Genomic DNA, 14544 nt, shown 5'->3' with positions numbered 1-14544 from the left:
TGCCATAGTTAGGCAAGTTCATGCGAGTTTGGACTTGTTGCACTGCCCTAAAGCAACCTGAGGGCTCATGTCGGGTTAAAATGTCAATGCGAATTCTCAAATAACCATTTTGCTTGTGCTTAACTTGTGATTTAAACTAGCAAAGTTCTATAAACAGAGGAAAAATAAAATTTCTTCATATATGCTGCTATGGCAGATATGCTACAGACCTGAATTTTCAGCTTTTAAACATATCTAAGCTGTGATTTATCTACCTGAAATTAATGGTGTATAACTCTTTATAAGCTGCTCTATCGAACAAATCAAATTTCATAAATTTTAAAGGCAAGCTTTGGCAGTGTATATGAAAACTAGAAGTCTGGGAAAACTAAACATACTTTATTTATATGCTACAAAGTCTAATTTTTTAATGATCAAAATGCATTTGTTAAATTATAAAAAATAATAATAATGTCTGTTTTGAAAGAACTGTAGTCATTAACTTGCACAATAAGTTTATTTGGTATCAATCAAGTTGTAAATTTTAAAGTGTATTGTATTGTATTTTTTTTTTTTTTTTTTTTCTTCCAGTATGCTATCTTACTAAGTGTTGTGCTGAATATTTTTATGAAGTATGTTCTGCATTCATATGACTTGCAAAGTGAGAATCCCTGGGAAAATAAGGCAGTATTTCTTCTGTACAGTGAATTAGTTATGGGTATGTATATCATAAGTATAAATCATAAACTTATTGTCAGAAACTAAAATTTTATTTGATAAATTATTGTGGAAAGAGATATACCATGCTTATTATGTATCATTTCTAATTTCTTTCATAGTAACTGCAAGGAGTTATTTTTATAGGATCTTTATACTTATAAATACTGTAAGATTTTTAAAGCTATATGCAATTACTAAAATGAAGTTAATGTTAATTTAAACATTATTGTTGAGTTAGAAAAGTGACAGTCTATTAATATTCAGTATGTATTGCTTTTGGTAATTTTTATTCACTTTTCTTTAGGTTTGTTTAAAGTGTTACTGTACTTCATGTTTATGACAATAATGATAAAAATACATACGTTTCCACTGTTTGCAATACGACCTATGTACTTGAGTTTACGGTAAGTATATTTAAGAACTTTATATGCTAGTATTATGTTTATTTTCTTTCATTAATATTGTTTATAGAGATTATTTCTTAACATACCTAATATTTAACTTTCTAAACCTCAATTTCTATATATGCACAATGTACTTAAGTTAAAAAGGTTATTTTGAATTAATGAGGAATGATTCTATATCAAAGTATTATTATTAGTTTACAGAATTTTGAAGTAAGTTTTCTGTTATGACATTTAAAACCGAGTTCTTGGTATGTGTCTTGAGAAAAGTATAAAATTTCTAAATATATTCTAAGGTTTGCCAGATATATCTTTAATACTTTTTGTACTAGTTTGTACAGTCAAAAGTCGTTAATTCGGACACCCATAATCCGGACCTCAAATCTACAAACTTTCTGCGTATGTGTCGCGTTGACGCGTGCACGTAAGACCTCTACGGCTGCGAATTTGCATGTGCGCGTGCGCAAAATACGTTTATGAATGGGCGTTACGGACGGTATAAGCTAAGCTAAAATTATCTAATTCAGTTAATGTTGCAGATTGTGTTGTTCCTTAATCTTCGAATTGGATCCGGCTTATTATTTTTTGCAGACTGTTAGAGCAATTTTATAAAAGTAAGCTTGAACTTTCGATTATGTCAAATAGAATTTCTGATTTATATTTACTAATATGTAACGGATCTACAAAGCGAAAGTATGTTTCGGCGTCCTTTAAACAAAAAGTGGAATTGCTGCAAAAAGTGGATAAAGGCATATCCTTTGTTTATCTAAGCTTTAACGTTTGTTTATCTAAACTTTGTTTATCTTTAACGCTGGGGCGCGCAATGAATTGGAAGTTGATCTGTCAGCACTGTCCTTATCTTCAGGGCAGATGTTTTTATTTTATTTGGCTTATAATTGCTTACTAAATGTAGTATTTCATTTCAATGTACTCCGTCTTTGATATGATTTAAATCAAATGCCTCGTCATTATAATTCGCTTCCGATAGCGAAGAAAGTAACAGAGGTTATTGAAAACGAAAAAAATTCATTTGACAAATTAGTCGGTATTCTCGACACAGCAATTATAGGACTTCAACAGCGGAACTTTGTAACTGAACAAGAAATTATGTCTGTTTATAGAATTAAAGAGAATATATTATCACATAAAGAACGAAGCAACTTAAACAACTTACATTGAAAGAAATGTTTAATAAAGTAAACAAATAAATATTAAACTTTTTTTTTCTTGTAAATTTTGATACACTTTAAATCATAATTGTTCTTTATTTCTTAAATTACGGTTTCATATTTTTAATTTTATAATTTCTGCATGCCATTTTACCAGATTTAAACTGATGATCTATAATTCCGAAAAATCGATAATCAAGAATCGTCGAAGTCCCGACCATATCAATAATCCGGACTCGCCAAAGTCCCGACGAGTCCAGATTAAAGACTTTTGACTGTATATATACATACATATATATATAATACATATATATATACAAGTAGTATGCTTAGTTTCCTATTATGTTATAAATTTCAAAATAAATTCTTATGGGAAAATTTAAATAAATAAGAATATAAATAATACATTAGATTTAATGCACATAATAATAGAAAGAAATTTTAAAACATAGATATAGATCAAATTGGGACACAGAGCTAAGAAAGTTGTAGACAGGGTGAGAGAAGAGTATGGAATTCGAACTCACAAGCCCAAAAGGTCAAGCCGCATTACTACCTCCACGTTGTGATCACACAGACGTAATTTGCAATTTTTGCTTATATCCATCATCAAGTAAATAAATTCTTAAAAATAAATTTTGGAATCGTATTTCACTGTGTATCACCTAAAAAATTTTCCCGAGTTTATTAAAACTTAATTTTAAAGTGGTGTTTAGATTGCAGTTAGACAGACTGCTAAAAATATATTCCAAGTGGAAGATGTGAAATATATGTTAGCCAAAAAAGTATATTTATAAATAGAGAAATACAAATTTAACATACATTTTGCTGCTGTAGAATATTTGAAAAGGCTATCAAATTTAATTTATAAATAACATTATTAATTTGTTACCTGTTTCAAAAGAAAAAAATCTTCTAATGCTTTATCTGGTGTGCTATAGCAGTTTGATATAGTCAGACTTTCATTTTCATTAAAAGTAAATGAATGTGCAGAATTAGGACTGACAAATTTTGCTATATCATGGACTTGAATTGTATTTTTGTACTGATTTTCTTGACAGTTATCACTGTTGTATACGAACTAGTGCTATAATTGCAGTTTTCTTTTTTAAACTAATTTCTGCTGTTTTTTTCAGTACGCAAATTTCTCACTATAATGTTATTACAGAAACAAGTATTTTTTAGCAAAACATTCTTTTCACGATCCAGCTTTCATAGCTACTTCTGCTGCACTTATTTTTTGGTGACAGCACCTGGTTGCTTTTTTTTTTACCACGTGACCCGAGCACTTCCACAGACATACGGATAGACGCTGAACATGGTTTGACTCTTTGCAGTCCTTCATTCATCAATGTATCTCAGATGTCAATAAAAGCGAGTTTGTTCGCTGATTGGAGAAATGCATACTCATCGCGTTTGCAGTGCAGTAATAGAAATGAGCCTTAATACTTATTAATATGTACTGCTTACAAATATTTCTATTGTTCTCTGATTACTTTTATTTATAGGGCACTGAAAAAAGCTGTCAATGATGTCATAATGTCCAGGCGTGCTATACGAAATATGAACACTCTGTAAGTTTGTCTTTTTTCTCCCCTTCTAAACTGTTCATATATAAGTTAATCAAGTAGAAATTTCAGTGTATAAATCACTGTTTTTATTGGCTATTTTGATTTGCCTGTTTTTTACTGACTAATATTTAATTTGCAGTTTAGTGCTTTGCTAGCAGAGTATTCTTGCATTTAAGATTAAATCCATTTGAAATTTCTTAAGAATTTCAGTTTATTTATCTGATATTTTTAGTATACATATGGTTAAAACATGAATTTTGCCTTAAAATTGCTGTTTTTTCCCCCTTATTAGAAATGCATTCAAGTATAAAAATATTGTTATTTATTATTCTTAGTTATTAAATTTTAAATAACTTTCTTTAGTTATCCTGATGCAACAGCTGAAGAACTGGCTACCGTAGATAATGTGTGCATCATTTGCCGAGAAGAAATGATGGGTTCTGGAAGCAGTAAGAAACTTCCTTGTAATCATATATTCCATGCTTCATGTTTGAGATCATGGTTTCAGAGGCAACAGACATGCCCAACTTGCCGTATGGATGTTTTAAGGGTGCCTACACCGGCACCTACTCAAAATATTCCAGCTGCAGGTGCAGGAGTCCAAGGTGCACAAGCTCAGCAACCTCAAGCTGCAAATATTGGAAATTGTGAGTTGATGATTTATTTGGAATTAATATTAAATGAGGAAAGTACTGTGAGATAATAGGGATAAATTCTTAAAAATAATTTTTGCAGAGATTCATTTGTATTAAATTGTTTCTGTATTAAAAACATAGTAACAAGAGTAATAAAAAAATTCATCTTTTAAGAAATCTAAAATTTCGGTTGTAGCATTTGTAAACTGCTAATGGTGTTATTAATTGAACATTTTTAACATGAATTCAGTTTAGCAAAAAACATATTGCTGAGGTCTTATTTATTCATATATCCCTTTTTCATTCTTTTAAGAGCAGTAAAGTTATTTAAAAAAGCAATTTCACTGGTAAATATACTTTGTATTTTTTTATATAAAATATTTTTATGCATTTTTACAACAGAGTTCTTCATTTTCTCAGGAAAACACTCGTCATTTATTCCATTTTATACCTAGCAACTTTTTTCCTTGTATTGACAATTTCTTTGTACATAAATGTAATTACTTAAGTATTGCTGATGGAGATACTTGCATTTGTGTTATTCAGAAGTTTAATTACTGGACAGAATAGTTCATGACATAGATATATAGAGCTTAAGTGCAATCTGCATACCTGTTTTTGAAATGGGATATACATATTTGTTAAAACTTTTGTATCTGAAGAAAGAAAATGCAGCTACCGAGAGTAAATTGGAGGTTGGTTGTAGCAGACAGAGATAGAAATTTGATATACCAAAGATGAAAACCCAGTTCAGAATGGTTTAAGTCACTTAATAGGTGAATGAAATACTTTTATATTCACTAAATCGTGATTAAAGAATTTGATTATTTAATTTGGCTAGTTATTTAAATGTAGACTATCCAAATTTAATGTAAAAATTAGAAAAAGAAAAATGTAAATAGAACTCAAAAAAGCATGATCTATAATCTGCAAAATTCACTAATCCACACAGTCCTTTAACCCATTTTGTGCTGATTATCAAAGTTCTGCTGTCTTTATTTCCTAAAACTTCTCGTCACTCAGCGATTACAAAATTATTACTTACAGGCTCAATACTCCTATAGACTACTTAATAAAGAAAAGATTCAAAACGGCATTCGGAGGACATTCCATTTTACGGGAACACATTCGAGTGCATGTAGAGAAATTTATCAAAGATTTCAACAACTGCGAGGACAGAAACTTCTTAGATAATCTCTACGACTTACTAGTTACAAAAATAGTGCAAGCCGCCCACAAAGCATATCGTTTGAAATCTGTAAAGGCAAAACACTCCATATCCTGGTGGTCACCAGGGCTTAACACAGAGAGGAGCAGAGTTCAGGCACTTCGCAGAAAAGTGCAATCCATGGTATATCCATATCTACGGCAACTCAAAATGATAAGATACAATAAAGCCAGAGCTTTATATAAAAGAAAAGGTACTTTTCCGTTTTGCCAGCGCAATTGATAAAGCCACCAACAATGGTACAACTGATGCCAAACAGAATATCTTCGCTGGTAACCTTTTATGCCTCATTTATAAAACAAGTCGTAGCCATTTCTTATCAGTATGATTGTTTCTTTCAATACTGGCATACAATTACATAGAATTTTTACAAGATAGTTACATTTTATGCCCTAAGACGAGACCATTCGCGGTAATTAATTCAATTAGAGTGCAATCACACTGCTCACCCAAAAATAAAGAAAAGGCAAAATCATGGGTTAAATTTATCAATTCTAATGAGAATGCACTAGCGAATTAAAGCATTGCGATTTTACACAATTTCTGAGTAAGCTATTTGTACGAATTGAAATAAGTCTTGCATTTAAACTTGTATTCCAAATTAAGATTTAACTTGAAATTAATGTAGATAATTACTGAAGTAGATTTTTGTACCGCAGTTTACGTGAGATAAGATCACTTGGGATCACGTGATGCGAATCAGGATGTTGAACCATGAAAGCTTAGTAAATTCTTAAATTAATGCCTTTTTACAAAATTTTAAACCATATTAAAATGTTTATGCCTTCAAAATAAAAAATGCTTAGAACTAATGTTTGTTAACATTTTTTATGTGTATACTGTATGTTGTCGCCAACAAAGTTTGCTTGGCGAAATTTGCGCCGGCAAAATGGAAAAGTAGCAAAGAAAAATTAAAGAGGCCAAGTTAATCTCATGGAGAACTTACTGTAATGTCACTAAAGCCTTTGGACCTACTCAAAAGATAACATATAACAAGGTGTTTTGTCCTATGACCCTTTCACCTATGGTGAATAGCACTGCCTCATCCAACGTCGAAGTAATCAGTGAGATCATAAATGCAGTTTTTCCTGATGATGATGAAGAGGATTTCTTAGAGGAGCAAGAGGAAGCGAGAAAAACCTACAGTATGAAATTTCACCAAGTTACCAGAAGAGACAAACCTTCTCCTATACAAATGGAAGTGGATAACATCATACGTACTCTGGCACCCAAAAAAGCTCCAGGTCCGGATGGAATTGATAATATAATCATTAAAGAGATACACTGGGAATTCCCAAAACTATTCCTTGCGGTCATTTCAGCTTACTGGAAACATCAGTACTTTCCTAAAAATATGAAGTTTGCAGAAGTGGTGTTATTCCTAAAATCAGGCAGAACCTTCATCTTACAGGCCAGTCTGTCTACTGCCAGCACTCGGTAAGGTATTCGAAAGAGTAATTATTTACAGATTGGACTTCTTCCTGCAAAGGAACAATGCCCTGCATCCCAACCAATATGGATTCCGAATGGGCAACTCAACTGAGCATGCCATAAAAGACATAATGGCCACTATCAAACAGAACAAGGATAACAATTTGCACTCACTGGCAATAGCCATTGACATCAAGGGAGCCTAGGACTGCCTTTGGTGGTCAGAGGTAATAAATTTGCTGCACAACATGGCCTGCCCAACAGCCATTATTACCATCCTTCGCTTGTACCTTCAGGATCAAAGTGCACAAGTAACATCAGACAGCAGCATTTATGTCAAAAATGTCTTTAGTGGGTGCTCACAGGGGTCATGCCTTGGACCAACACTGTGGAATATAGTGGCAAACTCTGTATTTAGTCAGTTCGAGAGCGTAGAATACGCTCGAATCATAGTCTATGCGAACGATTTTATGCTAGTTGTGGAAGGAAGGAGTAACCTCGAAATGAGATCTCAATACTGTCTTGATTTGTTCTCCCAATGGGCCAGAGCACATAAGCTTCAGATTTCGGCAGAGAAAACTAAAGCTTTACTGATAGGATGCAGAAGGCAACTAAGACGTAACTCCATGGGATACCGGTAAAATGCTTCCCCCAATTGAAATATCTTGGGGTATAACTCAACAACAGACTTTCTTGGATGCCACATGTCAGTAATCTTAAGACTCGAATTAGCATCCTAATCAACAACATGAGACGCATGACTTCACATAAATATTACAGAAAGAGTCATAACCTATGGAGCAGCAATCTGGGGTGGCGAACTTACCTCTCATATGAAAAGATCCCTGTTTTCTATTCAGAGACAGCAGCTACTTCAAGTATGCAGGGCCTACCGTACTATGTCAACACTACCCCTGCAACAACTGGCAGGAATTCCTCCCCTAGATTTGAAAGTAGAAAGGGAGGCAGGTATCATAAGGATTACCAGGCTGGGTCAAACTTCAACACTCTGGGGTCATAGTTATCACCACTCAGACTACGAGGAACAAAACAACTGCAATAACTTTCATTCAGCAGCTTTTAATCTCTCCGACGGTATCAGCATAAACGACCAACCAATTCAGAGGAACAGCAATAACCTTTTCACAGATGGCTCCAAAACTGAGAATGGCATGGGCAGCACCTTCTGTAGATTGGAAAATGGAGTTGTAACATTCGAGTGGAAAAAGAAACTAGGCCTTGAACAACTTGAAATGCCACACAGAGCTTTTAAGCTATCAGTGCTGCAATTAGATATGCGAACACACGTCAATAGGAGAAATTCTCCTGATTCGGCATCAAGTCTGGTGGCTTTTAGCTATCAGTGCTGCAATTAGATATGCGAACACATGTCAATAGGAGAAATTCTCCTGATTCGGCATCAAGTCTGGTGGCTATCGCAAGTCAAAACAGCCAGAGTCCTTTGGTATACCGAATTCAGAAACAGCTTCTGACAATGCCTGTTTCGCAAAGACCCACTTTAAAATGGGTTCCCGCTCACACAGGGATTCAAGGCAATGAAGCCGCTGACCTACTGGCCAAGCAGGCAGCCAACTGCACAGATATATTAGAAAGACCAACTAAACTTCCTTGGTCTCATATTAAATGAACAAATGTTTGACAAGTCTGCTACAAAATTGGCAAAGTAGATGGGCAGAGGTAGGACGAAGGCCATTTCGTTTACCGCCAAAAGTTAACATTGAAATAAAACCCACTGTGCTAGCCTAACACAGTTCTTGACAGGTCATGGACCATTCCCAGTATACCTGAACAGATTCAGACTTAGGGATACTCCTTTCTGCAAATGCAGAGAGGAAGGCGACACGAACCATTATTACTTCCATTGTGTACATACAAGAACCTGGCACTTGAAGAAACCAGCGGACTTTGCCTGGGCAATGTGGACGTCTAACACACTCAAAAACAGAATAGCTCTTGATAAAATAAAGAAAATCTCAAGACACTGCCTAAGCAGAAACAACCGTGAATAATATTATGTTTCAAATGTTCAGAACTTAAAGCAGATAACCAGAATAACACTTACTGCCTGCAGTTATCAATATGTAAAAACTGTTATTAGTATGTAATATTCAACCTTGTTACTTCAGAGTCTTCCCCGCCGTGATGGTATATAATTCCGTTTGGTTCATGACCGTGGTCGGAAGCCATCATAGCGGTGCACTCACTCACTCACTCCTAAAACTTCTGAATGGTTTTGTTTGTTCTTTTACCATCAGCAGCCTTTATTTGATGTATGAAGGTTTTTTTTTTTTTTTTTTTTTTTTTTTTTTTTTTTTTTAAGGGATTAGAAATTAGAAAGCATTCAAAATAATGCTTATTGATCTGGGTTAAATCATTTTGTCTACCGGTGTACAGATTACTGGGCCTCTGTTATATTAATAAAATTCTCATTTGTTTTATTTGTTCTTTTACCTTCAACTGTCTTTATATGGAGAATGGAATTTGTTTTGAGAAGTTTAGAAAAGCATTCAAAGTAATAATCTTTGTTGAACTGGTCTAAACTTTGGAAATGTAAAAGTAAGAAACCTTCATCCATTTTAATTCATAGTTTTTACAATTTGCTTTAATTTTGAAGGTATAAAAAGTTAATAAAAAATAAGTAGATGATTGTTAACAGATGTGTTTATAATTTTATAGTTCTAGTTAAATTTTTAATTTGTATGAAAGTAATTAAGAAGTTTTTATAGGTTTATTCTGTAGTAAATTAACCATCACATTAGTCAAAGTGAAAAATTTGTTAGCTTATTAGGAGAGAGAATTGAATTTATTAGATTTAATTAGAAGAGACATGAGAAAATAAGTTATTTAAAAATTGATTTCATGTGTTGAGTTGATTAAATTATATTTAATGTCTGAAATTTTCACTTAAATATCTTTGTAGATAAATTGAAATTTTCAGGTATAACAGAACGTTAGATAATCAGGACTGTATGATACTGAAAAATCATTTTGTATGTGTGTTTATCTTATTTAGATCTATCAAATATTCTTTTGTACTATGAATTTCATACAAATATTTGTATCACAATTTAGGGCCTGGATTTATGCCTGGTGCTTTTCCTGGTGCTTTTCCATTTTTGGTACCTCACATAGCCCCACAACCACCACCACTTGTTGAACAACCAGCTGCTCAACCTGTTACGCCACAGCAGCCATCAGGTAACAAGTACTATATGGTTAAATCATTGAATCATTTACTGTTGAAAGCTTTAAAAAATTAACATACAAGGTGTGTTCGAAAAGTTCGGTGAATTTTACCATAAAAAAAAAGGAAACAAGAGAAACAAGCAAAATAGCTTTACTGGCCTTCAAAGTATTCGCCATTAGAAACAATACACTTTTGACATCAGGTGTACAATTGTTGGAAACTGTCTGCAAACGCTTCTTTTGGTATGGCTCGAAGCACCGTTGTTGGATCTCAGTAATGTTGGAAAAGTGTTGGCCTTTTAGAACTCCTTTGAGGCAGGGAAGCAGGAAGAAGTCCATGGGAGCCAGATCTGGAAAATATGGAGGGTGATCCAAAACTGGAACCTGGTGCCTGTCGAGGAATTGGGTTACACGGATCGCAGTGTGCGGCTGGGCGTTGTCATGGAGCAGATTCCACTGTCCATTCCGGTACTGTGGCCGAATCCGGCGTATGCATAGCAGCAGCCATTTCAAAACCCCCTCGTAGTATTCCGCATTGACGGTTGTAGCCGCGGGTACAAATTCACAATGGATCAAACCCTTACTGTCGAAAAAGACGATGAACATCTTGATCCTGGATTGTGTCAAACGACTTTTTTTGGAGAGGGTGACGACGTTGAACATCATGCCATGGATTGCCGCCTGGATCTCCAGATCATATTGATAGCACCATGACTCATTCCCTGTAATTATTGTTTCCAAGAATTGCGGATTCCGGTCACACATGTCGATAAAATCTCCAGAGGTTTCCATCTGGTATTGCTTTTGCTCATCTGACAGTGAGTGCGATATAAACCGGGCGCATATCATACGTTTGTGCACAGTGGTGCTCACACTGTCTAGGCTTATCTGCAATTTGCCAGCTATCATTCTTAAAGATAGTCGTCGATCTGCCGCAAGCATCCGTCGAACTCGTTCCACATTGTCTGCAGTTGTGCTTGTTGTAGGGGGTCTCGACCGCAGCTTATCTTTGACATCCTCCTTTTCATCTGTAAAGCGTTTAAACCACTCATAAACACACTTTTTACTCACTGCTTCCTGACCATAAACTTTCACTAACATGTCATGTGTCTCAGTTGCTGTTTTGCCTAACTTGAAGCAAAACTTTATGTTTATGCGTTGCTCCATGTCACACTGACAGTCTTTCTCACACTGACTGTGTTAAACTGCTCATAGCGTGCGCTTCCTCTTATCTGTTGCAAAATAGCCGTTAGATGGCTCTAGATAACATTTCTCTCACTGCGTCTATGTGAGTGCAAGATCCTAACCGGCGCAGTTTTTTAATTATGAGACCAATCACTGAGGTTTTCGAACACACCTTGTATTCATAGTGTGTAATCCTGCTGAACTGATTGAGATCATCAGAAAACTTGAAAGTACAATTTTTATCAAAAATTTGTATTTGTGTGATATTATCTTATTCAATTTTAGAAGTTATCATTTGATAAAATTCTTAGCACTTAAAGTACTGTTTATGAAGTTTGGTATTGTGCTTAAAAGCTATTTTGTATGGCACCAATAATATACTGCAATAAACTAACAAAATATCTTAGTTTTACAGTTAAATTTTTATATTAATAATTCCCTGCTTGATAAATTAATCAGTATTCATTTCATAGCTATTAAAAAAGATCTGAAAAAAAAATCTTTTAAAAGGAATAGTGGCAGTCATCTGAAATATGCCTTTTTGATGCACATCCATCCACATCCACCTAAAAATTAGAAAAACTTTTTTTTTTTGTAGTGGTTTTCGAAACCCTTTTAACCCTTTGGATACATTTGAGAACTTAGACTTGTCATGCACTCGTTTTGCCTAAGTTATGGATAATGAATTTTAATCATCATTCAAACAGGACAAAATTAAACATGTACTTTCTTGTTCTTGACAAAAGTCATTGGTATCAGTTATAAGGGTAAGGTTTTTGAGAAAACATAATAATACCATCACTAAATTAAAAAGATTCTTGAATGAAGAACATGTTGTCCAGTTTTTTCTTATTTTTATTCATATTATTTGCAAAAGCATATTAGACTGAAAAAGCCAAGTGTAATTAATCTGAGAATAGGAAATTAAAAGCCATCCTAGTAAGCCAAGAAATATGTTACATAGATATATAAAGATTGTTTTCGGGAACATTTGCCACAAGGCCTGCCGGAAATTCAGATGACCGTTAATCACGCCATCTGATCACATGAAAATTTATTTTTAACTACTTGCCTCCCATGAACCACAGGGAGTTGTATATAAACAGTATACATTCATATTGCAAAAACATTGGAGTTCCAGACACAAGAAGAACATATATATATATGTCATTTAATTAACTGAGAATTTAAATGAAACATTAGGCAATTTAATTATAACATTATCTATATTCAAAAAGACAATATTCACCTTTTTTTTTTTTAAAGATTATTCAATGGTCCCCTAAGAGAGCATACCATGACTGTGTGAACTTAAGTACATTTTAAGTTATTAAATTTGTGCATGGAAGTTACTAGAATTACAAATTTTAACAGAATAATTCAAAAAACAATAAACAGCCGTAAAAAGATATACTCACAATACACATTTGTAAATTAACACTGAAGATAAAACTTGAGTTCTGAAGTTCTAAATTGTACAGGACGTCTGATAACTGATGACTCGGTTTGTACCTTGCAAGCCCTCACTTTGCTATCTCTCCCAGGAAATAACTCAAGGATTCTCCCTAATCTCCAGAAATTTCGGGGTAAATGATCCTCCTTAACTAAAACTATATCATTAACTTTAAATGCGAGAACATTATTCTTAATCAAACTTGAATGGGCAGATCTTAAATTCAACAAATACTCTTTTTTCCACCTGGACCAAAAGGAATTCATTAATTTTTCACGATAATTATAGGTCTTTATCAAAGACTTCATGGAAGAAAAATCTGAATCAAGGTGAAGTCTCCCTAAAGGCAACGATGATATTCTTTTTCCTAAAAGGAAATGGAGTTAAAGCATGTGGTTCATCTAAGTCACTTTCAACATAGGAAATTGGCTGAGAGTTAATGGTACCTTCAATTTCAATAAGAACATTTTGCAACTGCTCAGTGCTCATAGATGACTTTCCAAGGATTTTCCATAGAGTGACTTTCATGGGACGCACCATGCGTTCAGAAAAGCTTCCCCACCAGGCCGCTCTTTCCACAATATATTTCCATTCAATTCCATTGGCAGCATAAAAAGTTTTTACTTCTGGATGATTTATTACTGACCAAATTTGTTTCAGTTCAAGTTCAGCGCATTGCTGTTCTTCGCAGGATTGCTATTCTTCAAACAATTAATTTCCTGAGAGAAAGCATTCCTTTGAACAGCTTTAACACAAAACTGTTCAGCACAATTATATTCTTGAGTAGTAAGAGGACCCATTGTACTAGTTTTCCTTCTAAGAACATCAGCAAACTGTAACACTCAAGAAGTCACCTTCAGTAGTTTTCATAAGCAACTAATTACCATCAATCATCTGTTTGGAAACAGTTGCGGAACTAATTATAGCAGAAGATTTATATTTAGCTTCAATCTCCTGGTCTATTGAGTCATATTCAAATCTCTTCGGCTGGGGCTAAGTATTCTCCAGGAACAATAACCATTTTGGGCCCTGCCACCATTTTTTTTAAGTTAGCAAATCTTTACTAGTTAATCCTCTTGTTAACAAGTCCGTAGCATTTTCTTTACCTATACAGTGTCTCCATGCACTGAGATCTGTAGTTTCATGAATTTCTAATTCTATGCCCGTTGTGTTGTGACAAAACTTTTGATAAACATTGCAGCAAATGAAAATAACCATTCTTAGGAGCAGATATATTTTAATTAGATTTTAAGCTCCACATTCACAAAACATAATAAACACATGGACATAACAAAGAAACAAAATTACACTAAACAAAACATGACTGATCACTACGACTACATCATTAATACTGTGCTCCCAGAGGATCATGGGAGTGGCGCTAGCTGACTAAGAATGTAGTGCCCTCTAGTGCGTCAAAAGAGAAGGTATTTGTAAATATACCCGTTACAATACTCTGTTTGAAACAAATTGCTTCCACTTAGATGCCGTACTTTTTATCTAGTGTAGCACAATTGTTGAATCACTCCACAGAACAATCTTTTCTAAATTTTTAAAAAGAT

The 14544-nt window shown here is 34.0% G+C and overlaps 1 protein-coding gene across 1 annotated transcript in view; it reads left to right on the top strand.

Annotated features, from left to right (window-relative positions):
- The window catches only part of LOC118191962 (E3 ubiquitin-protein ligase synoviolin A-like), an 89597-nt gene that overhangs the window by 48913 nt on the left and 26140 nt on the right, over positions 1–14544 (top strand). The window contains exons 7-11 of the mRNA XM_035362829.2: positions 571–697; positions 1004–1103; positions 3781–3846; positions 4207–4490; positions 10231–10356. Coding sequence (XP_035218720.1) covers positions 571–697; positions 1004–1103; positions 3781–3846; positions 4207–4490; positions 10231–10356 — 703 coding nt within the window. The remainder of the gene's footprint in view (positions 1–570; positions 698–1003; positions 1104–3780; positions 3847–4206; positions 4491–10230; positions 10357–14544) is intronic.

Source organism: Stegodyphus dumicola, chromosome 3, assembly GCF_044657685.1.
Source record: "Stegodyphus dumicola isolate Sdum_Otavi_A_Nest chromosome 3, ASM4465768v1".
In the NCBI taxonomy this organism is placed as follows: domain Eukaryota; kingdom Metazoa; phylum Arthropoda; class Arachnida; order Araneae; family Eresidae; genus Stegodyphus; species Stegodyphus dumicola.
Note: the sequence above shows the minus strand (reverse complement) of the source record. Positions and strands in the feature narration are given on the sequence as shown.